The sequence below is a fragment of the Euleptes europaea genome, chromosome 21 (genome assembly GCF_029931775.1).
Source record: "Euleptes europaea isolate rEulEur1 chromosome 21, rEulEur1.hap1, whole genome shotgun sequence".
Lineage (NCBI taxonomy): Eukaryota > Metazoa > Chordata > Lepidosauria > Squamata > Sphaerodactylidae > Euleptes > Euleptes europaea.
In genome coordinates this window covers 6,294,378-6,318,428 of record NC_079332.1, presented here as the reverse complement: position 1 = coordinate 6,318,428, position 24,051 = coordinate 6,294,378, and the positions used below count along the sequence as shown (strand labels likewise).

At 47.9% G+C, this 24,051-nt stretch overlaps 1 protein-coding gene across 1 annotated transcript in view; it reads left to right on the top strand.

Annotated features, from left to right (window-relative positions):
- Window positions 1-23,588, top strand: part of CARD11 (caspase recruitment domain family member 11) — a 33,930-nt gene extending 10,342 nt beyond the window's left edge. Inside the window, exons 10-23 of the mRNA XM_056866259.1 lie at window positions 1,527-1,642; window positions 2,868-2,971; window positions 4,779-4,831; window positions 6,185-6,308; window positions 7,718-7,919; window positions 9,445-9,571; window positions 13,673-13,913; window positions 14,343-14,439; window positions 16,162-16,257; window positions 17,030-17,162; window positions 18,406-18,585; window positions 21,816-21,943; window positions 22,492-22,607; window positions 23,372-23,588. Coding sequence (XP_056722237.1) covers window positions 1,527-1,642; window positions 2,868-2,971; window positions 4,779-4,831; window positions 6,185-6,308; window positions 7,718-7,919; window positions 9,445-9,571; window positions 13,673-13,913; window positions 14,343-14,439; window positions 16,162-16,257; window positions 17,030-17,162; window positions 18,406-18,585; window positions 21,816-21,943; window positions 22,492-22,607; window positions 23,372-23,576 — 1,922 coding nt within the window. The 3' untranslated portion in view covers window positions 23,577-23,588. The remainder of the gene's footprint in view (window positions 1-1,526; window positions 1,643-2,867; window positions 2,972-4,778; window positions 4,832-6,184; window positions 6,309-7,717; window positions 7,920-9,444; window positions 9,572-13,672; window positions 13,914-14,342; window positions 14,440-16,161; window positions 16,258-17,029; window positions 17,163-18,405; window positions 18,586-21,815; window positions 21,944-22,491; window positions 22,608-23,371) is intronic.
- The last annotated feature ends 463 nt before the right edge of the window (window positions 23,589-24,051 follow it).

Genomic DNA, 24,051 nt, shown 5'->3' with positions numbered 1-24,051 from the left:
GCAGAGCATCTGCCTGGCATGCAGAAGGTCCCAGGTTCAATCCCCGGCATCTCCAGTTAAAGGGACTAGGCAAGCAGGTGAGGTGAAAGACCTCTGCCTGAGACCCTGGAGAGCCGCTGCCAGTCTGAGTAGACAATACTGACTTTGATGGACCAAGGGCCTGATTCAGTAGAAGGCAGCTTCATGTATGTTCAGTACAAGTACTGGGTGTTGGGAGGTGCACGGAAGGCTCACAGATTCCCCAATTCTGTGATTTTTCACTTTGTCCTAGCCTCTGAGGAAGGCTGGTGGCAGATGGAAATTCAGAGCACCTTTCTCTGAGTCAAACGAGATGTGGTTTTGGAAGGGGCCAGGTAAGAGGTGATGTGAAAGACCTCAGCCTGAGACTCTGAAGAGCGGCTGCTGAGTAGACAGTACTGAGCTTGATGGACCAAAGGGTCTGATTCAGTAAAAGTCAGCTTCATGTGTCTCCTGAGTAGGGCCCTGATCCTGGCAAGACTCCAAGCTTAGCTTCCTCCCCTAGAGGAAGAAGCTTGGGAGACTCCAAGCTGCTGGCCATGTACTTGGTTGGTTGTCTGGACCGAACAACTGCACAGACTTGCTACCTGCATTGTTTCAGGGGGTGAACAGGGGTGTTCTGTCGGTGGACAAGTCAGTTCCAGGGGCTCCCGGTTTCCAGTCAGGAGTTCCATTCTGGTTAGTGGGCTTGGGACTTCTCTCAGGGACCTTCTGATGGCGGACCTCTGAGCTAAAGTCCCTCTACAACAGTACAGGTTTAAACCCACAAAGCTACCTTATACCAAATCAGATCACTAGGTATCAAGGTCAGTATTGTCTACCCTGACTGGCAGCAACTCAGAAGGGTCTCAAGAAGAGGTCTCACACATCCCCTACTTCTGGATCCATTTAACTGGAGATGCCGGGGGATTGAACCTGGGACCTTCTGCATGCAAAGCAGGTTCTCTAGCCATGACCCACAGTCTCTATCCTCATGACAGTTGGTATCATTTTCATACTGCAAGTGGAAATATCTTTTTTTCAAGTCCACTAAAATCTGGCATAAATAATTGTCCATCATGGGAGGGGGGGTGGACCTAGCATTATCCTGAGTTGCTGTTTTTTAATACATTGTCTGGGATTTATCTACATAAAAACGTTTATGGGTTCGTGTTTGATAGTTTTGGGCAGGCAAGAGATACTTTAAGAGAGGATTTGAATGAGAGCATCATTCTGACAGCGAGCAGCCTGAAGTGGCTTGCTCATTCCTAGGACCCTAGGGGGTTGTTAATAAAGAGGACAGTATAAGATCAGCAAGCAGAAAAAGTCTTTCTTGGGTCACCGGGTAGAAAAAAATAAAGATGATGCCTGGCATGTGTGCGGGGAAGGTAAGCCATCATTGAGCAATAATCGTACGTGTTAGAAATCTTGTTTGCACGAAAGAGTTTCCGCCGAAGCAAACCATAATGCCAGTATCTCAGGCGTCTTTCATCTGAGTTGATCCCGTTTCTTTTCGTTTGCGAGCCCAGCGGTTCGAGGCTACGAAGAGGACCGGGGTGAGGCCAGCAACAGCCACACAGATACCAGTTCCTCTAATCCCATTTCCATCAGTAACTCGGCGTGCAGTTGTGAAGTTGGCAAAATCGTAAGGAGCCCATGGGGCATTCCCTACCCTCGTTTGAGATAGTTTTACCCAGCCACCGTTTCTGTGTCGGTGACCCCAATTGTTTTCCCAGTCTACAAACTTAATCCTTGTAATGTCTTTTTTATTAGAGTGTTATTAACCTTTTGCTTTTTAAAAAAAAACTAGGAAAGTACCCTCTTGCTGAGTTACATTTATTTTCAAGATATTTCAGCAGGGTTTTGCATTGCCCCTCGTTCTCTCCATTAGACGAGGGGGTGAGACATGCGTTGCCGCAATGCAATTGATTATCTTTCGGCAGAACATTTACGATCCCTGCCAGGTTCTCATGCCCTTCGGAGCCGCAAGCAACAGTTGGGTCAGGGAGAGGAGGCCGCTGGCAGCAGTGGGTTCTGGCACATGCCAGCCAATCCATTTCTCCCCTACCCAGCTGTGCTCCAATAAACTCCCCAAGGTAGACATCCCATTACATTCAGTGTGATCACGGGCACAGCAGGTGTGGCGAGATAGAGTGAGGATAATATTGTGGAGTGTTAATAAAAGGCCTGGCTAGGAACGGAAATGCCTTGCCAGGGGACTCTAAAAAATGCTGGCCCCAGGAATTGAAAAAAGAAAAAAATTCCCTGCAATAACTCGGGTGGTAGGGGGAGAGACTGCCTGCTATAGGCATGAATTAGGCTGCTCGGATTTCTCTGCAATGCAGAATTCGCACTGATGTTGTTTTTTGTATTTTTAGTATTTCTGATATTTAGGAAGGGATAATCATGATGTCATGGCTTGGACTCGGGTCCAAATTCCCATGTGTGTGGGGTGTGTGTGGGGGGGTGTCCTTACCTCTCAGGACTCCCAGATTGCATCATCCTTCTAGCCATTATGAAGACGTTTGGTCACATGAGTTCTGGGGAATTCCACATTTCCTAGGAGCATGAGGACCAACTTTGGGTTGGGACCACCGCTTTTCTCAACCTAAAATGAGTCTGGGAGCTGCTGTTTGCCCCATTATGGAAACAACATGGGGGGAAGCCATAATTTCTGGGGGTAATAATCTGGGGGGGCGGAAATATGATTTGTAAATTGCATACACCCCCAAGCATGGGATGCTTTGGGTATCCACCTTTCCTGTACGCTCTGGCAGTCTTGGAATATATTCATCTTGACAATGTAGCATCTCTGGATTGTAAGTGACAATCTCCCTTCCTTCTTTTTTAACTTCCCTTTTGGAATAAAGCAAACACTTCGAAACCGCAACCCCAGCATTATGTCCACAACCCCGGAGCCGCCAGGGAACGATTCCATACTCCGCCGATACAAAGAAGACGCTCCCCCTAGCAGGTAGGTACAATTGGACTAATCCAAAATGTTCAGCAAGTTCCAGAGTTCAGTGCAATCTTACCTTTGGTGGTCATCATGGAAGGTCAGGGCTGTAGCATGCATAAGCAGGCTCAATTTCCAGAAGAGAAGCCATGTCTGTTCTGTAGGAAAAGTTAAAGAGACGCAGAATGTTGAGGTCAGTTGGGAATTGGGGGCACTGAACTTGCCATTCCCACAAGAACTTATAGAATCCTGGGGTTGGGGGTGAATGGGTGTGAAATTTCCCAACTGTTTTTTCTCCCCACCCCTGGCGATTCTTCATGAGTCTCAGGCTGGTTACTGAACTTCCCTTTACAAGCAAAGTTTGATAGCCTCTCATTGGGTAGAGAATTGGGGCCACCCACAGACAAGGGAAAGCTATACTCAGGGGACGCTCAAGTATGCAGACAAATATCAGTTTATGAAATTAGTAAAAAGACATCCTTGAACATCCTGATGAGAATTCTCATCGCCTACCAGCAAGCATGGAATGCTGAGGGCAAGTTGAGCAACGAGTCAAGGGGGAAAAATAGAAAACAATTAATTGGGGAAAGAGCCAGAAGGCCTGGGCTCCCAGTGGCCCTGTGAAACTGGGCAGATCATGTGATTAGCTTTCATATGATGTCTGGGTTGGTGGGTGTAGTGTGAAGGGGGGGAGGAATCTTTCAAGGCAAGAGACAAAGAGATGCAATTTGCCACTGCCTGCCCTCCATGTAAAGACCCCAGACTTCCTCGGTGGTCTCCAATCCAAGGACTAACCGGGACCAACCCCTCTTGGTGGTAGTGGAAAATGCTGTCCAGTCGCAGCCAACTTATGGTGACCCCGTAGGGTTTTCAAGGCAAGAGATGTCCAGAGGTAGATTGTGGGTCAAACAGAATTTGCAGGTTTTTCAAAGCACCATTAAAAAATGCTGCAAATTTTATTTGACCAAAGCAGGGCTAGGGATGGGATGTGGGGGACATCTAGTAAATGCAAAGCAAATGGCTCCAGATGATAGGAGCAAACTGTCAGACCATATGATACAGAAAAGGGAAAGGAGAAGAAGGAAGGGATTGGGACAAAAGGACCATAATAAACAGCATCTAAAGTGAGCTGGAAAGCGGAACATTATTCGGTGATTGTATTAATCTCTGCTGTGACATTTTTATACAGTTTCTAGGCACAGTGTTGGCAAAAGACCCTCCTGGGGGGAAAGCCTGTATAAAATTGTCAGAACATTTTTTTTTCACGGTATTTGACAAGGTGACTGGGGTCCCTCCATTTTTCCTTTTGCTGTTGCTGCATCCGAGAAACTTCCCTTAGACAGGAGGATCACCGCCGGTGACCCTGTGACATTTTGCACGCATTGTGGACTAGAAAGCGCTCCTCTGAATAAAACAGGCCTCCTGTGGGCAGCTTACCGAAACACTGCAAAGTAAAGAGATGGAAATAACAAGAGCAGAATGTGAACCCATTCAGGGTTGCCAAGGGAGACCGGGTTTTGCACTGTCCCCTGCTGTGGGGCAGCCTCCTGACATCTCTCCCAGGTGCCAAGGTTCTTTCTTTAGAAACTTCCCGTTGATCTGCCACTCCTTCCTTCACATCTCTCTCTCTGGCTGTTCCTTCTTCGCCCTGTCGGCAACCCTTTTTCAGTCCCGTGCCTTGCTCTGGTGGCTCAGTCTGTCGGCACCGTCTTGCCCGTTTCACCTGTCACTTCGAGACACCTCTATTTTGCCCCTACCTTTGCTGGCTGCTGAAAGCTAGGTTGTGTAATGGAGAGAGAGAATGCCTTTCTTCCCTCTGTTTCAGCCTGACTGAAGAAGACAACGACAGTTTCAGCTACGATGTGTCGGAGCTGGAAGGTAAGGGCTCAGAGAAGGTTATTGCGAGCCACATCATTGGGGAAGGGCTGTGACTCAGTGGTAGAGCACCTGCTTGGCATGCAGAAGATCCCAGGTTCGATCTCTGGAATCTCCAGTTAAAGGGACTAGGTAAGTAGGTGATGTGAAAGACCTCTGCCTGAAACCCTGGAGAGCCACTGCCGGTCTGAGTAGGCAATACTGACCTTGATGGACCAAGGGTCTGATTCAGTATAAGGCAGCTTCATGTGTTCATCCGGGGAATAAAGACATTGACTCTGTGGGGCTCTTATGATTGGGCCTGCTCTGAACTTCCTGTCATCCTGGCGGGGAAGACTGGGTTTTGACAGCTCTTGGAACATTGCAGTAAGAGTGCGAGATAGTTGGGAAGTCCATCGTTCGAATCTCCTTCCTGCCATTAACTCACTCTGGCACGTCTCTCGGCCAGAGCGCCACCCTGACAGCATGATGGAAGTAATAATTCATTCCTGTGTTCAGAGAATGTATATGGGACGTATTAAACAATTTAGATTGTAAGCTCTTTGAGGCAGAGACTTGTCACCTGGTGCTCTTGAGTGTGCACATTTGGATTGGCCCATGTTGGTCTAGACCAGTGGAGTAGAGTTGCCAGCCTCCAGGTACTATCTGGAGATCTCCTGCTATTACAACTGATCTCCAGCCGATAGAGATCAGTTCAGTTGGAGAAAATGGCCGCTTTGGCATTGGACTCTATGGCATTGAACTCCCTCCCCTCCTCAAACCCCGCCCTCCTCAGGCTCCGCCCCAAAAACCTCCCGCCACTGGCGAAGGAGGGACCTGGCAACCCTACAGCGGAGTGCCAACATGGTGCCTGAATCCACTCCCTCCTTCCCCAAAGCAAAGAGTCAATCCTGGCTTTCCTCAGTTTCATTGGGGTTGGTGATGCTTTAGAAGAGCCCACGAGGCATTATCTTTGGGTAAGCAGGGAGCACCTGTTCAGAAACATCATAGGAGGGCGCTTGGGTTCGAACCTACCAACATTTCATGATCGGCCCCATCCCCAATGGCAGCCATTTTGCAGACGGTTGCATCCCTGACCAACAGCAGGTGGTGCCTGTTATCTGTTCTTAGGATACCAGAAATCCCCACAGGCTCAACAAATTTGGGGATCTTTGCTCTAGATTAACAATAACTAAATTAGCCTTATAAGCAGTATAGCTAGATAATCATCTGAATACTTTCCCCTCCTCTGAATACCAGGAATAATCCAATAAACTGGTATTGAGAGCCGCTTCTCTCTTGCTTTGACGCTTTCTACTGGGAAGCCTTGTAGAGAACAAACAAAAATATAACCTTTTGTTTGCGCCTCTTTGCCAGATGACTTTCATGACAGGTGCTCGTACGGACCTGCCTCACTGCCGTCTTCCACATCTTCCCACCAGTCTGAGGGGCTGGATCTGGAGCAAGTCAACTCCATTTTCAGGAAGTTCTCCCTGGAAAGGTATTTGGGGGTGGGAGGCGCTGGATAGGGTGCGATCTTGGGACCTGACAATACAATCGGCAGAATCAGTTGATCAGGGTTGCCTTAGAGTGGACCACTTGAGGCAAATAATTGTGTGTGTGTGTGTGTGGGGGGGGTGCACCAAGTATGAATGCTCTCCTCCCCCCGGATAAAAATCTACCTGTATTTGCAAAACTAGCATGGTAGGGAGAAGGGTTCTGTGTAGTTTTCTCCCCATCTTGCTAGTTTTCTATGTATATTTTATTGTTGTCGTTGGGGAGAACTCAAACATCCAACTCTCACCTAGCAGACTGAAGTAGTAAAGGTAAAGGTCCCCTGTGCAAGCACTGGGTCATTCCTGACCCATGGGGTGACGTCACATCCCGACGTTTACTAGGCAGACTTTGTTTACGGGGTGGTTTGCCAGTGCCTTTCCCCAGTCATCTTCCCTTTACCCCCAGCAAGCTGGGTACACTCCTGGAAAATCTGCATTACCGGTTTCTGCTGATCAGGTAGACCTGTTGTAATGGAGGGGCACAGACTTTAGGGGCATAAGAATACCTTGCAGCAGGGGTCCCCAACCTTTTTGAGCAGGCAGGAACCTTTGGAATCCTGACACAAATCTCCAGTGGGGAAAGTACTTGAAGGGCTGTCATGTAGAGGAGGGTGCCGAGTTATTTTCTGTTGCCCCAGAAGGTCGGACCAGAACCAACGGGTTGAAAATAAATCCAAAGAGTTTCTGTCTAGACATTAGGAAGAATTTTCTAACAGAGCGGTTTCTCAGTGGAACAGGCTTCCTCGGGAGGTGGTAAGCGCTCCTTCTCTGGAGGTTTTTAAGCAGAGGCTAGATAGCCATCTGTCAGCAGTGCTGATTCTATGACCTTAAGCAGATGATGAGAGGGAGGGCATCTTGGCCACCTTCTGAGCATGGAGTAGGAATCACTGGAGTGTGGAGGGGTAGTTTGGAATTTCCTGCATTGTGCAGGGGGTTGGACTGGATGACCTTGGTGGTCCCTTCCAACTCTATGATTCTATGATTCTTAATTTAGAAGCTCTGCTGGGCAAAAGCCCCACCTGGCCCTTCCCACTGTCACAAAACACTTGGTGGGCAACAGGAAAGGTATTGGTGGGAGCCATGGCACCACACTGGGGATCCCTGCTTTACAGCAACAGACTGCACTTCCAGGCAGGTTTGTCAGGGTTATCCTCCAATACTCAAGTAACAATATTCAAGTAACAATGCTCTCCAAGTCCAACTTCAAAGAAATGTCAATCACTGCAATCCTCCTCTCCTTCTTCATTGTCCCAGCCTGCTGAGTTCCTATTTTAAAACATGGGAAAGGACTTCAGAGAAAGCCAGGAGAATTTTCTTTTTTTTTCTAAGCCGCGTGATTCCTTCCCCTATGCAGGCCGTTCCGTCCCTCGGTGACGTCCGTCGGGCGCCTCCGTAACACGTGCCACACCATCCAACGCGTCATTCTGAACGGTGACAGCCTGAGTTCGGAGATCTCTGTTCTTGGGGGCAACATAAAAGGCAGCTTTGTCAACTCCGTCAAACTAGGATCCTCAGCGGAGAAAGCAGGCCTCCGGGAGGGACATCAGCTGCTTCTGGTGAGACCGTGGCTTTAGGAGATTGTCAGGTTGTGCATTGGTGCTGTCGGTCCCTTCACCCTTCCCTCTTCTGAACACATCATGAGCTGCTGCTATCTATCCATCCATTGCTGCTATCAAAGACCCTTATGCCGTGCGCCTAATTGTCACTGGTGTGTTACTGTAGTCAAAGACCCTTATGCATTATATCTAATTGCTGCTAGTGTGTTGCATTGCCTCTCCATTAGCGGTCTTCATTGCTTAGCAGCAAGAGTGCTGTCGTTAGGACAGGTGGGCTGTGCATGCAGACAGAGAGCCTGTATACTGCAGAGGAGCTTGGTGGGTCAACTGATGATCTGTGAACAATACACACACACAGCCACACAGGACTCCTGTCAATGAGGAGTGAGCCACCCAATAGGTGGAGGGCAGGTCTTTCATTCCTTGCAAGTATGCAGCGAGGGGGAGAGAGAGAGATTGGCCCAAGGTCCTTAAAAGATTCGAGGCTGAGCAGGTATATTAACCTGGGTCTCCTGCATACTCCAACACAATCATGGCAACGATGGAAGAGTGGGACAAAGAGACCTCACTTACCTAAGGTTTGCACTTCTTCGATCTTTCTGTAGGGTGACTTAAGATAGGACAGCTACGTTTGAGTCCAGTAGAACTTTAGAGACCCACAAGATTTTTGGGGTATGAGCGTCAGACGAAGAGAGGTTTGACTGTCAAACGTTCGTACCCTGAAAAATCTTATTGGTCTCTAAGATGCTCCTGGTCTCAAATCTAGGTGTCCTACTGCAGTCCAACACAGCTACCCTCTGAAACTTTCTTAAGATACGATAGGCACACATGTTCGAACAGAGAGTTATCAATCCATCCATCACTGCTTTTTTTTATAGTAAGAGACTTGGATGGGAGAGGAGAGAGGAAGGGGCAGGGGGACTGGTGTAGCGTTAGCAAGCCTGCTGCAAACCAGTAAGGCAGCTGTCAGACCCGGCCTCACAACCTTAGCCTGACAGAACTCCTCACAGGCTCTTGCTTCGGGCAGGCCATGGTTTTGCTCGGAGTCAAGGCCCCGGTCATGTGCTCCCGGTTCTCATGCCTTTGTACAATATCTGTATCCTGCCTTCTATGCTCAGTATGGTTTGCCTATCCTGTTTACCACAATCACCCCAGCTGCATAGCCATGTTATGTCTATAGCCACCCTGAGAAAGTTTATCATGGATAGTTGCTGCCTTTGCATTTTGCCCTATCCAACTTTGAAGTCTGCATTGCATTTTAACCATGTACCCTTACCCTGATTCCTCATTAGTAGCCTTGTATGCCCAGGAGGCAGCCAGCTTCTTACTTAGTCTAATTCTGCTACTAATAAAGTCTAACCTGCTTCAGAGCCATTGCCTGATGGGTTTTGCTTGAAGGATGCTAAGGACAAACACCTGAGTCTGACAGCAGCTTGTCTGTCTGCAAGAGTGGCTTGCTTACGTAGTGTACATAGATGGAATCATTGACTCGCCGGAAAGAATAATGCCTCTTGCTTATATCTAGATGGAAGGCTGCATCAAAGGGGAAAATCTGAGCGTTCCCTTGGATACCTGTACCAAGGAAGAGCTCCACTGGATAATTCAGAGATGTAGCGGACCTGTTACGCTGCACTGTAGATTGAATCACGAAGGTAAGCGGCAACAATGGACCCGTCCCAAATTTTTTGCCACTTGCGTACGTTAAGACGCAATACATAGGGCAACTTCAGGGGAGGGGTGGAGGAAAAACCCAGCGGCCACCAGAAAAGGGAAACCGTGGAAGCCACCGACCGTCTCACTGTCCCAGGAGTGTGAGTGGAGGAGTAGGACCACATGAGAGTAGCTGGGTGACATTTATGGGCCCCGCTTCATGGGAGCGTGTTGGGGACAGAGACTACAAGCTTCCGGGAAGCACCTAAGGGATGTATCGGTGGGCGTCCTGGTGTAAGCACAGGGGAGACGCCGGAGAGACAAGGGCCCAAATCTATGGCCAAAATGTGTAAGATACAAACAATATGCAATAAAGACCAGCATGATACGTACAATGAACATCACGGTAAAACCGGATTTCACAATTAGAGAATGATGAAATGAAGATAGGATAATATATCCAATAAACAATGCGGTGTAAAAGGGGAGGAAAAGCAAACTGTTTAAAATGTTCATAGGCAATTAAATTTAGAACCTTACAGATAGATAGCCACCTACTGTTTTTCCACATCACTGTATGAAAATGCCCTCCTGAACAGTTTTTGCTTGAAGGATGCTAAGGACAAACACCTGTTTTTCCACATCACTATATGAAAATGCCCTCCTGACACATTCGGTTAAAACGACAGATGTGTGGGAGGCTTTTTTGAAACAGGGTAGATCTCTCTACTCTAGAGGAGATGCAGGAGGATCTGAATTTGATCGCAACAGCAGGGGTGTGTGGGGGGGGGAAGGTGTTTCCCCATGAATTGTGAGGGGTAGGTCAGGAAAATGGCACTGGGGAAAGTTGCCCCCTCAGCACCACCAATCAAATTTGGAACCCTATGGGCCTACTGTAATGTAAAAAATATTCAGATAAGAGGCCCGTGTCTCCCATATTGCACTTAAATTGGCCTTTTGGTGGAGTTTGGCTCTTCATTTCCCCCTGCGGTTCATTGGTGGATAGTTTGATACAGTCAATGATCTACCAGCTCTGGAGATCATTAGATTGCCTCATGATTAATGAAGTCCTTGAGATTAATGTGCTGTTTTTCAATCAACAAATTGTCTCATGATCAATGAATTGCTTTGCAACTTATATGAATTTTGAAGAGAGGCATAGATGGCCACTTAAGAATATTTATGGCTTCTTGATTATGGGTATACTTAAATAAATCGAGGGGAAACGGGGCCTTAACAGGAGTTAATGGTAAAGCAAATGGGGGTTAGTATTGCAAAACATTTATGATAAGGAGTAACATAAAAATATGTTAAGGAATAACCTTCCTGGCTTCGGCTGGGGAGGGTGGGATATAAATTGAAAATAATAAATAAGTAAATAAATTAAAAAGGAAATAAGGAGGGCAGCCAAGAAGTAAGGTTAGACCAGAAAGTATCGATTTATATGACCAGCTTGTTTTGGCACAAACGTTTTTAGACACTTCTGAGTTGTTTAAAGTGCTAAGGTAGATGAGGAAGAAGGTAAACCAGTAGTAAAAAGACATTTGACTGGAGTTACTCTGCAAAGGAATAAAGGTAAAGGTAAAGGTCCCCTGTGCAAGCACCGGGTCATTCCTGACCCATGGGGTGACGTCACATCCCGGCGTTTCCTAGGCAGACTTTGTTTATGGTGTGGTTTTGCCAGTCCCTTCCCCTGTCATCTTCCCTTTACCCCCAGCAAGCTGGGTCCTCATTTTACCAACCTCGGAAGGATGGAAGGCAGAGTCGACCTTGAGCCGGCTACCTGAAACCAACTTCCGTCGGGATCGAACTCAGGTCATGAGCAGAGTGTTTGACTGCAGTACTGCATCTTACCACTCTGCGCCACGGGGCTCCTCTGCAAAGGACTGCACTACATATAAAGGATTTGTTTTATAACTTGGTTCTGTTTAGAACACATGAAAGGGAGGTTTGTATTTAGCTGATCTCCTCTAGGGAGATATCACTGAATGAAGAGAACAAGACTTTACGGGTGAAAACGCACAGTCGCTTTAGCCTCCTTTATTCCCTGTTTCAGCCAGGATTCAGCCAGGATCGAACGCACGTTCTGCAAAAACGCATGCGCTCAATCCTGGCCGAATCCTGGCTGAAACGGAATAAAGGAGGCTAAAGCGACCGTGCATTTTCGCCCTACATCTGAAGTGACTTAAAAATATATATATCTTGAGGAATGAAAGGCAGTTATTTGATTCTTTTGCAGAACAATAGATTTGCAGGTGCAAATTAAACCTTTGTAAATAAAGATGAATGTAGAGCCGAATTAGACATGCCAGTCACCTTCCATGCCACTGATGGCTGGGAGTGAGCTAAGAACTCAGGAACCCTCTTCACGGGGCCACCCTGTGCCTGGGTGCCATGGCCAGAGAGCTATCTACGGGTCTCATCCAACACAGCTCTTCTTATGTTCTGAAGAGACTCAGAGGCCTTTTCCAGACGGAGTGCCTTTCGGGTGCCTCCCTCGATGGCCCACAACGCCCTGAAGCTGAAGAACTTTTTGCTGATTAAAAAGTGGATGAATTGCTTGCCTGAAGCAGCCTCTCCGTCCATTAATTGATAACTCATAAAGATATGTTTCGTATTACCAAAACCTTAATACGAGCTCCTCGTTGAGATATTAAAGGAACTGTGAGACAGTTTAGAGTTTAATAAACCACATCTGCCACCAGTTGTTAGAAGGAAAAGCCATCTTGAATGTTTTGGTTGTCTTTTCACATTACAGTGACGCACCAGAACCAAAATTACCACATTACTCTCATTCCTGCTGACGAAAACGCTTCCTCGTAGATTCATCAACTAAACCATGAGTTGAGTCGAGTCAAGCCTGTAGGCTGCTGGGTAGGGTGCTAAGACATGGATATAGGAGGGGGTGCAGACAGGAGGGGAGGGAAGGCAGCATGGTATAGCCTGATCTTGTCAGATCTCGGAAGCTAAGCAGGGTTGGCACTTGGATGGGAGACCACCAAAGGCCACTCTGCAGAAGAAGGCAATGGCAAACCACTTCTGCTTCTTACTTGCCTTGAAAGCCCCTTGCTGGGGTCGCCATAAGCCAGTTGCAACTTGACAACACATACGCATGTACAGACAGGAGTCTGGAATAGGAGGTTGGTTTGGTGGGCAAGGTATGAGAGAAGGAACAGGGGAGGAAATTGAATTTAGTTGCTGAAACTAAAGGTGTATATACATGTTATATTTTCCCCTGGTCCTCCCCGGGTCCACATGATCCACGTACGCTTGCCAATTCCTCTCTGGGAACTCCATCCCCAAGGATTTGATTTTGATCCCATTGTCTGTTTTGTTTTGTTTTTGAGCCACAGCTCAGCAGGAGCTTGGGCTCACGTTCAAGAGCTCGCATCTAGGGTATCCAACTATGGGTTGGGAAATTCCTGGAGATTTGGGGGTGGAGTCTGGGTTTGGAGAGGGGAGGGACCTTAGCAGGGTATAATGCTAGAGTCCACCCTCCAAAATAGCCATTTTCTCCAGGGGAACTCTATAGTCTGGAGATTAGTTTTAGAGGGTAGCCTATGTCCCTATTCACAAATTCAGAGCAATGGAAACCCCCCGCCCCGGGCCAAATAGGGACACAGGATTCTTATCTCACTACAGATTTTAATTTTCTGCCCCCAAGAATTTCCCCTCTGCTCCAATCAAGGTGATTACAATGTGCATTGTACCTCTGCATCCGGAGTTCCTTTTCTACGACACCCCCTCCCACCTTCTGACTCAGAGCTCACCATTCTAACTTGTATCTGATGAAGAGAGCTTTGACTCTTGAAAACATATACCCTCCCCCAGAAAAAAGTGTCGGTCTCTAAGGTGGCCCCTGAACTCCAATCTAGCTGGAGATTAGTTGTAATTCTGGGAGATCTCCAGGACCCATCTGGAGGTTGGTAACTCATGTCCCTGGCCCCACCTGTGGGCAGAGGATAGACAAATTCAGCCACATCTTGCTCAGCTGCCACTAGCCCGAGTATCCTACTGAAACCATAACTCTTTGCAGCAGGAGCTCTGAATTTTCTCTTCCAATTTTCCGCTGGTGAATCGTGCCCGGTTCTTTCGCACTGCAGGCCACAGGAAGCTGCTGTCTGAAATCGAAGAAGGCCTGGTTGCATCTGGGGACTCCTTCTACATCCGCCTGAACCTGAGCATCTCCAGCCAGATGGACTGCTGCTCCCTCTCGGTGAAATGCGATGAGATCCTGCACGTCCTTGACACCATGTACCAGGGCAAGTGCGAGTGGCTTTGTGCCAGAGTGGACCCCTTCACTGACAGGGACTTGGACACCGGGACCATCCCCAATTCCAGCAGGTGAGCCAGGTGGGAGGGCTGGGGGGCATGGACATGGGACGGGTGTGTGTGTGCCATCAGTGATGTCGCCATGTCACTTCTGTGTGTTGCCCAGAAATGACGCAGGGTTGCTCTAGGAATCACCAGAAAAATCTATGGTTTTATCATAGAGTTTCCAGCGATTCCTAGAGCTACCCAGTCAATGCTGTTGCTGTTTTTTCCAGTTTTTATCCTGGCACTGATCTGACTAGTGAGCAACAGAGGGCTAAATAGCAGGAGGCAAGCCTAAGGTGAGCCCAACGTGAGCTGTGGGCCTAGACTTCAAGCCTCCCTTTCCATATGGACAAAGAAGTACAAATTGAGATTTCCTTTCCTTTAGCTCAGTGCTCCCTGTGTCTTCTTGGTGCACTCAGTGCCCTGAGAATTATGCACGCTTCCGCTTGCTTGCAGAGCCCAACAGCTCCTCTTAGTAAAGCTGCAACGGCTCATGAACAAAGGCAGCCAGGAGGAGACAGACAGTTCATACGGGACACTTCGAGCTGCTCGGGTATGTAGTCACAGAAATTCCTCTACCTCCCTTCTCCTTTTCTCTGGTGTGTTTCGTGTTCCCCGCAAAGGCTCTGCCCTATTGCGCCCTCCCCATTTCTGAGGATGTCCATCATCTGTAGTGAGTCACTTTGTCTGCAATCCAGTTTTTGTATTTCTTAGATGTCACGGCTTATGTTGTTTTTACTGCATTGTTTTCAACCTTGGTAATCCAGTATTCTTATACAGCTTATTGTATGGCGTATCCTGTTCCTATTACACTGTTTTTAAATTTGTAATCCACCTTGGCCCCGACCTGGATAGCCCAGGCTAACTCAATCTAGGAAGCTAAGCAGGGTGGACCCTGGTTAGTATTTGGATGGGAGACCACCAAGGAATACCAGGGTTGTGATGCAGAGGGAGGCAATGGCAAGCCACCTCTGAACATCTCTTGCTTTGAAAACCCCATGAGGGGTTGCCATAAGTCGGCTGCAACTTGATGGTACTTTCCACCATCACAATCCGCCTTGAGCATCACCAAGACAGGTGGACTACAAATGAAGTAAATAAATAAGTGCTGAGAGAGGGCATTATGTGTCAAGAGGGTGACACGTTTTGATATGGGTACCCTCAGATATCTGGGTTTCTTGTGCCAAAGTCGGGAAAGAAACACTTTGCCGTACTAACACAAAACAGTGACATTATGCATCAGGAGGTTCATGTGTAGCGCACTTTCACAGTACATATGGCAGAAGCATCAAACTGGGCAGGACCTAAGTTATCCCCTCAGTCTGCCTTGAGGGTTGTATTTATTTTTAAGCATTTATATCTCTAGACTCGTAATGATAGTCCCCGCGCAGGCTTACATATCTCTGTCAAAGAGTGGAAGCAACATTTAAAAAAAAACACAACAACCTAGAAAGTCTTTAAAAGGATAATCTGTCACACCCAGAGGTAGGTAAAAAAAGCGCCGCAAAATGACTAAGAAGCATCAAGAATAGAATTGTCGAATAAAACCAAGCCGCCGGCAACTTAAAAAAAAAGTACTTTAACAAGCCACTGCAGCAATAAAAGGTGTTAAAATATTGAGACAATGAAAGAAGTTAAATGTGTTAAAAGCTATTAAAAATGTAAGGCGATAAAAGATGGTAATACAGTAACAGCAAGCCACTTAAAGCATACACATCGGCAGAGATCAACAAAAAGTTGGGGGAACTAGAAATTCTCGTACTTGGTGCTAGAAAAGACGGTGACGTGGTTTCAGTGTCACACAAGCAAGGTAGAAGATATCATGGTGGGACTTTGCGCTTGTACGGCTTCTTGAAACTGGGGCTCCACATGAGGGTGTGGAAAATGCCACAGCACAGATCAGCAGGAAAAAAAGGGGGTAGCCCTTTAAAAGTCTAAAGAGGGAGGGCAATGAGTTGCCCCACACCATTTTTAAAGCAGAGCTTAGCTCGCCCCCCCCACACACACACATTCCCTTCGCAACCCACTATAAAGATTCCCCTTTGAACCAGAAAAAAACAGGTTTTATTGACCACAAATGACTTTGAAGGTAGTTTCGGGTAGCTCAGCTACATTACAGTTCTTCTTTCCTTTTTGGCTTCATCCTCTCAGTCCTCTTTGTGTGGGTCACTCACAAGTTGTACAGTTCTGCTTAGATTCTTTTGCCACCCGTGTACCAGCTTCATTTTTTCTGAAATAAATTTTCCTCTCCCTTTCCCGGTGTAATCCTCACCAGAACACGCTGCAGCCGGAAGAGCACACACCACCGAGCGACCCCAAAGCTAGCCCGCGACTATCCCGAGCCAGTTTCCTTTTGGGCCAGATCTTACAGGTAAAAAGGTTTGTACCCTTGGTTAGTGGGGGGGGGTTAGGGGTGCCAGGTCTCCCAGAATTACAACTGATCTCCAGTAACAGAATCTGCCATAGATGTATCGCTTGGGCTGGGAAAGAAGAGCTGAACGTGTCTTAGAAAGAGTGAGGAGAAAAGAAAGACCCTGTCGGGTTTTCACTGAGGGCAGTGTTCGTCGACTCACATGTGTGAATGGGTTGTTGTCACAAGTATAATACCATGGAACATTTCTGTTGCTTCAAACACAGAGGGTTTTTTTGGTGGAGACAGTGGAACGTGTTCAGCTGCCAGCATAGAGGAATCAGGGGGTGTACGTAGGGTTGCCAACTCCAAAATTTGGAAATTCCTGGAGATTTGAGGGGTGGTGCCTGGGGGAGGACAGAGTTTGGGGAGGGACCTCAGTGGAGTATAATGCCATACACTCCACCCTCCAAAGCAGCCATTTTCTCCAGGGGAACTAATCTCTGTCACCTGGAGATCAGCTATAGTTCCAGGAGATGTCCACTCCCTACCTGGAAGCTGGCAACCCTAGGTTTATATGCATGTGTGAACTGAGCCCAAGGGCAGGCTTTATGAGCTGTAAAGCACTCTTAGAGTTCAGCAGGTGTTTCGTTATGGGCGGCAAAGAATGCTGACCTTGTTTTTTGTTGAGATAACTCTGTTCTGGGAGGGTAAAGATAACCAAGAGGAGGCAGATGGCTCCATAAAACCGGGCAAACCCCCTCCCCTCCTCATGCTCTGTGTCTGCTCTCAGTTTGTCAGCAGGTCCGAAAACAAGTTCAAGCGCATGAACAGCAACGAACGAGTCCGCATCGTCACCTCAAAGGACTCCCGGGCCAGGCCAGAGGCACAGTCGGTCACAAAGGCGCTGCTTGATAGATTTGAAGGTACAAAGGTGGCAGAACAATTGGCATTCACACACATGGAGCCTTCCAGGAAGAAAGGGAAGGGGGTGTGGCTCAGAGGTAGGGCCTGCTCCCACCTTCTGAGATGAGGCGGGTGGCAACCCAGGACAGGACCTTCTCGGTCATGGCACCAAAGGTGTGGAACTCTCTCCCAAAAGAGATTTGTCTGTCCCCTTCTGTTGCAGTCTTCTGCCAGCAGGTGAACGCTTTTTTGGTTCGTTTGGCATCCCCTCAATGATCCCTCCTTCCTAACCAATGTTTTTATGTTTTGTATGTATTTTAACTTTGTTGCAATGATGTGTGTTTGAGAGGGGGGATTGATGTCAACGGTTCTAAAATGTGATTTTACCGTGTACGTTTTAAATTGTCAGCTGCCTCGGTGGCCCTTGCAATGGTGGAAAGGCAGGATGCAAATTTTGTAAATAAATAATATAAACAATTCACTGCTGGTGGACCTCATGATGGCCACTAGCCTAGATGGGCATTAAAAGGGAATCAGACAGATTCGAGGAGAGCAGATTCGTCCACGGCAACTAGGCTTGGTGGCTAAAGGGAACCTCAATGTTCAGAGGCAGTAAGAATACCAGTGACAGGAGGCGACGGTACTAGTCTTGACTTTTATGCCCAGTTTGTTGGCCCTCCAGGGCTGTGAATGAGGATGATGGGCTAGGTGGAGCACCAGCCTAATCCAGCAGGGCTCTTGTTTTCTGATGGTGGATCGCACCTTGTCCGTCAAAGGAAGATAGGAAAGACTTCATCGGATCCCTTCATGCCTTCATGGCTCAATACATACTAATATTGAGAGGTGCCAGATCTTCTGTGTTCTAGTCATCTCCCTTCTAGGGAGGGGCCATGGCTCAGTGGCAGAGCATCTTCTTGGCATGCAGAAGGTCCCGGGTTCAACCCCCAGCATCTCCAGTTAAAGGGACTAGGCAAGGAGGTGATGTGAAAGACCTCTGCCTGAGACCCTGGAGAACCGCTGCTGGTCTGAGTAGACAATACTGACTTTGATGGACCAAGGGTCTGATTCAGTATAAGGCAGCTTCATGTACTCATATATAACCTTGATAAGGTAGACCTCACCTTTCCAACCAATTTAGATTCCGACAGAACCACTCTGAAGCCATTGCCCAAGGCCCGCCTGATGGGTGCGCATCTCTGTGTGGCACGCCGAACTCTAGGCCACTCTGGTTGGTCCACCAAGTGCCATTTTCTTTTTCCTCAGAGTTTGACTCGGTGAGTGAAATCAACAGGAGCTTAAGCCTGGTCCCGTACAGTTCAGTGAGGCCCACCCACTGCGACAACCGGCGCCCCGTCCTTTTCACTCCGGCAATGCTCTCGAAGACGTTGATTCAGAAGCTTCTCAACTCCGGAGGGGCCTTGGAATTCAATCTGTGCAAGCCAGGTAATCTAAGCCAGAGACATTACAGACTGCCGTGTCGGTTACAGCGCTGCTGCGGCCTCCCATACAATCCACACAAAGGAGGGGCTGTGGTTGAGTGGTAGGGCATCTGCCTGGCATGCAGAAGGTCCCAGGTTCAATCCTTGGCATCTCCAGTTAACAGGATCAGATGGTAAGTGATATGCAAGACCTCCGCTTGAGACCCTGGAGATCCACTGCCAGTCTGAGTAGACAGTACTGACTTTGATGGTCCAAGGGTCTGATTCGTGTGTGTTCACAGCTGTGTTTCTTCAGATCCAGAGCAAAGTGCTGAAGAAGCTGGAGGTTATGAAAAGCCCAAACACAGTTATGTGTGGCTAAAGACTTCTTGTGTGATAAAAAAGACAAGAAATCCATCAGAAATATGTTGGCCAGATTTGGTCAGTAAGAACCACATGGAGATTACTTTAGACAGATATATCAAGCTCCTTGAGAGCCAGTGTGGTGTAGTGGTTAAGAACGGTGGTTTGGAGCGGTGGCATCTGATCTGGAGCTACCGGGTTTGATTCCCCACTCCTCCACATGAGCGGCGGAGGCTGATCTGGTGAACTGGATTTGTTTCCCCACTCTTCCACATGAAGCCAACTGGGTGACCTGGGGCTAGTCACATTCTCTCTCAGCCTCACCGACCTCACAGGGTGTCTGTTGTGGGGAGGGGAAGGGAAGGGAAGGTGATTGTAAACCGGTCTGATTCTCCCTTAAGTGGCAGAGAAAGTTAGCATATAAAAACCAACTCTTCTTCAATGAGAATGAGATCGGTAAAACCTTCAGAGGGGACACGTTTGAGCACATTTGGAAATGGCAAGTGAATACAGATCAGTGGTCACTTTAGCACTCAAAGCGTTTCGGGGAGTTTGAGTGCTAAAGCGGCTGTCACAATGTGGTACATCTGGGGGTAAACTTGGAAGCGACGCAATTGCGTCGCGCACAGCCATGAGTGCGATCACCCCAGCCCTGCCCCTTAAAAAACCTCCCTCTGATGGAGAGAGGGGACCTGGCCACCCTATGGATGGGGAAATCCCTTGCTGGAAAAAGCCCCACTTGGCCGTTCCCACTTTCTAAAAACACTCATTGGCAGTCCAGAAAGGTGTCGGTGGGCGCCATGGCGTCCATAAGCACCATGTTGGGGAACCCTGCTTTATTGTAAGTGAACACACTCAAGAGCATTTAGAGACGAAAGTCTGACAGGAGCCTTTTTTCTGGCACTACACCAGAGGCCAGATAAATATAGGACCCTCCATCTGAACTAGCAGCATGGGAGATTTTGTGCTCCCGTAGCGTTATGCGCATCCAAGTTGTTGTATCTCTTGCAGGCTTCATTGTTGAATTACAATCTTGAGAAAGAAACTGACACCGCAACACGGGCTTGCAATTACACAGACGTCAGTTATTCTCCTATCCTGGCACTTCATGTGCTGTTTCTTGAAATAGGTCATGCTCAAGTTCACCAGATTTAACTAGCTTGGAGATAAACATGCCGCCAGTTACATTCTCTGCCAGCCAAAGCCAGGGGGTTGTAAATCTGAGAATAATAAATGTAATAATCAGTATTCCACACCTTTTATGTGCTGTATTCTGTTCGTCTCGGTGATACTCAAAAGGCCCTGGTGCTTTAGGATGTCTGAAGTGGTAACTGAATCAGGAGCCCTGTGGCGCACAGTGGTAAGCTGTAGTACTGCAGTCCAAGCTCTGCTCATGACCTGAGTTCGATCCCAACAAAAGTTGGTTTCAGGTAGCCGGCTCAAGGTTGACTCAGCCTTCCATCTTTCCAAGGTCGGTAAAACGAGTACCCAGCTTGCTGGGGGGTAAAGGGAAGGTGACTGGGAAAGGCACTGGCAAAACCACCCCATAAACAAAGTCTGCCTAGTAAACGTCGGGATGTGACGTCACCCTATGGGTCAGGAATGACCCGGTGCTTGCACAGGGGACCTTTACCTTTTTAACTGAATCAGCTTGGGTTCCAGCGGAATCTCAGAGCCAAAGGACTTAAGATTCCAAGGATCCATGGTTGGGCCCTTAGAGGTGGAATCTAGTTGCAAAAAGCCGCTATGGCAAGACCTGATATAGATCAGGGTTACAGTATTGGTGAGGGAGGTTAATGCTTTTCCCAGTGGGGAGGGACCATGGCTCAGTGGTAGAGCAGCTGCTTGGTGTGCAGAATGTCCCAGGTTCAATCCCCCACATCTCCAGTTAAAAAGGACAGGGCAGTAGGTGATGTAGAAGACTTCTGCCCGAGATCATGGGGAGCTGCTGCCAGTCTGAGTAGACAATGCTGGCCTTGATGGACCGATGTTCTGATTCAGTATAAGGCACCTTCACACTGCCATCATTTCTCTAATCAGAAAGGACCCCCGGGCAGCTTTAATCCTCCATGAGGAAGAAGGGTCAGATAAAACCTGTCCTCTGCCCCTACCAGAACTTAAGACAACCTGGATGGGCCATTACCAACTGGGAGAAGAGTTCCTACTCTGTTCCTCAGCACCTTCCAGCCGGAGAAAGTCTACCCTCAATGACATCTCCCTGGTTGATAGCCAGGCTGGCAGAGTCAAGGATGGGGATTGCAAAGGTTTTCAAGTAATATATTTGCAGATTTAAGATGGAACTGACCCTCTCCTGCTTCATAAGGAGGGCAAGAAGGGAAACTCTCCTAAAGAGGTTTGTACTGGAAGGTTGCGCCTTCATGAAGCTGCTTTATCCCAAGTTAGACCACTGGTCCATCTAGGTCAGTATCGTCTTCTCTGCCTGGCAACTGCTCTCTCATACTTCAGGCAAAGACTGTTCTTTGTGCTCTGTGGTACCTGAAGATGCCAGAGATTGCGTCTTTGACAAAGCATCTCTTAAAGTAAAGAGCCAGTCTTGAACTTTCTCTGCCTTAGTGAAAAAAGAGGTCCTTCAAGAGAACCCAGAAGGCATAATCCATTCAGAAATGGTTGTCTCCATTGTAGGAGGGCACTTGGTTTGGAACCCTCCATTTTGCGATTGGTTCCTTTCTCCGGGGCAGCCATTTTTGTTATTGGCCCTGGCTCCCATGGCAGCCATTATGTGGTGGCATCCACACCCCATTCTCCAAATTCCAAAGTTCTAGAGTCACCCCTGTTTGGTGAATGTCCTCCACAATGTCTTCGGAGATCTTGGTGGGTTGCCAAACACACACAGAGGTACAAAGGCTGCTCTTCTGCAATCTTCTGTTCCAGAGATCATAACCAAGGACGAATTCTTGAGGAGAAACCAGTCCGAAACAATAATCTACTCCCGAGAGAGGAATCCACCACACACTTATGAGTGTATTTTCCCTGCAAACATTGAGGCTGTTGCTGCCAAGGTAATTGGATTTGCATCCTGTTGTTAGGCATTGTATGAAATCTACCAGTAGGAAATCATTCCGGTGCTCAGATTCTGACCTTTTCCACACACTTGACTTACTCAGGAGGAGTTCACTGTATTGCTAGTCAGTCGGCTGGTAAAAAGCCACCCCGAAGATCTCGAAGTTCTTTTCTTTGCAGTTTATTTCCAAGAGTAATCAAGTTCCAGGAAACACAGTGGGCACCATGTTGGGGATCATGTGGTTAGCTAGTAAAGAAGAGGTTCAGAGAGGAGTTGGTAGCACAAAGTGTTCAGGGAGGGAGTTGATTAAGAAATGTATGGTTGGCCGAGTGTTGTAGAGCCGGAGGACAGAAGGTATACATTGGGAAATAGGAGCAAAAAGTTGAAGCCTAGGAGACCATTGAAAGATGACGTAACTTTCAATGTAAGTCATTTTATCTGGACTGTGATCAATGGAACATGATTTGCCTGATCCATTTTGAGATTGTGCGCTTGCAAACCCGAAAACGTACTTAACGCAGGCCTTTCCTGGCTTCCTGTTTACAGAACAAACATTGTCTGCTTGAAGCTGGGATCGGCTGCACAAAGGATTTAATCAAAGCCAAGATCTACCCCATTGTTCTCTTTATTAGAGTCTCGGAAAAAAATATCAAGAGGTTCAGGTATGTGGATTGTCCTAGTATTCCGGAAGGTTTGCCGGTACGGCATCATCAGCCCTATTGTCAGTGAGAGGGGCAGAGGCATGCTGTTTCTTCCATCTCGGGTATCATTTGCAGGTCTTGTGTTGTTCCATCATAGGGTTGGAGCTTTCCTCCTCTTTGCAAATAGCAACACGGTAACGATGGGTGCCCGAATCCATTAGCGACTGGCATCATAAAAACTGGGCAACTGGACTGGAAGGAAATCGGTTATTTCTCCTCTTAAGTGTGCACTTGCCGTATGAAATCCAGCCGCCTGTGATGTCTTGATTTTCCACACAATTATCTCCTTTATCTTCACCCCTCTCTCCATACACACACACACACACACACACACACAAACTGTATTCATTTGCTTCACGATTTTTTAATTCTTTCTTTTGTATGACCTCGCCTGTTGCAAAGGACGGGCACATCACCTCTAGGAGCCTGCAGAACTGGAATGGCTTGAAGGGCTGCAGGAAAGAGTTGTGGTCATCATGCAGAAGGAAGGCGGCAGTCAATAAAATGAGGGTCTGCTATTTGCGGGGGGAGGCAGAGAGCAGTTGCACACAGTAATGGAGAGTTAGGCCTGATTTCCACAGGTGAGAGAATCAGTGCTGATTTCCACAGTACCATTTCTGCTCAGAAACACAGAAGGTGACAACAGAGGTCTGTTGAAAGGTGTGGGGAAAGCGTGCATGCAGCAAGCATCATATTTAGCTTTCTTCTTTTTTTAAATGTCTCAGGAAGCTGCTTCTGAAGCCGGAGGTGGAAGACGAGCTTTTACGGATGTGCCGTCAGAATGAAAAAGAGCTGGAGGCCTTGCCCTGCCTTTATGCCCCTCTTGAGGCCGACACGTGGAGCAGCATCGAGGACCTCCTCCGAATAATCAAGGAGAAAGTTTGGGAAGAGCAGCGCAAAACTGTCTGGATCGACGAGGAGCAGTTGTGAAGCGGAGACCCACCTGGCAACAAAGAGGTCTTCTTGGTGACGTTAACAAAAGGGCCACCAGAATCTCGGAGAAACTCTCAATGGCTGTGCCTGTTAGCCTTGCTCCATCTTTCCTCACCAGGTGCTCCCAGCAACTGGCGGAGCGTTGCTTGTCCGAGAAGAGTAAAAACTGCGAGTCTTCGGCAAAGGGCATCCCCAAATACCACCTTGGCATCCTGACCAGGATTCTGCCACGGGACTTTCCCTTCTGACCAGAATTCTGCTGTGGAACTTTCCTCCCGTGCTACAAGCACCCTTCCTTTCAGGGTGGCAGCTGACAAAGTTTGGTGATCTCGAAGGGCATCTTTGCCTTGGAACACAAAAACAGGAGCTTTGACCACACGAAGGAGATTCGGGACGACTTGCCCTCCCACCAGCGGAGGGGGACTTGGAAGCCGACATGACTCAGGCCGCAAAAGAATGTATTCCCTGACTG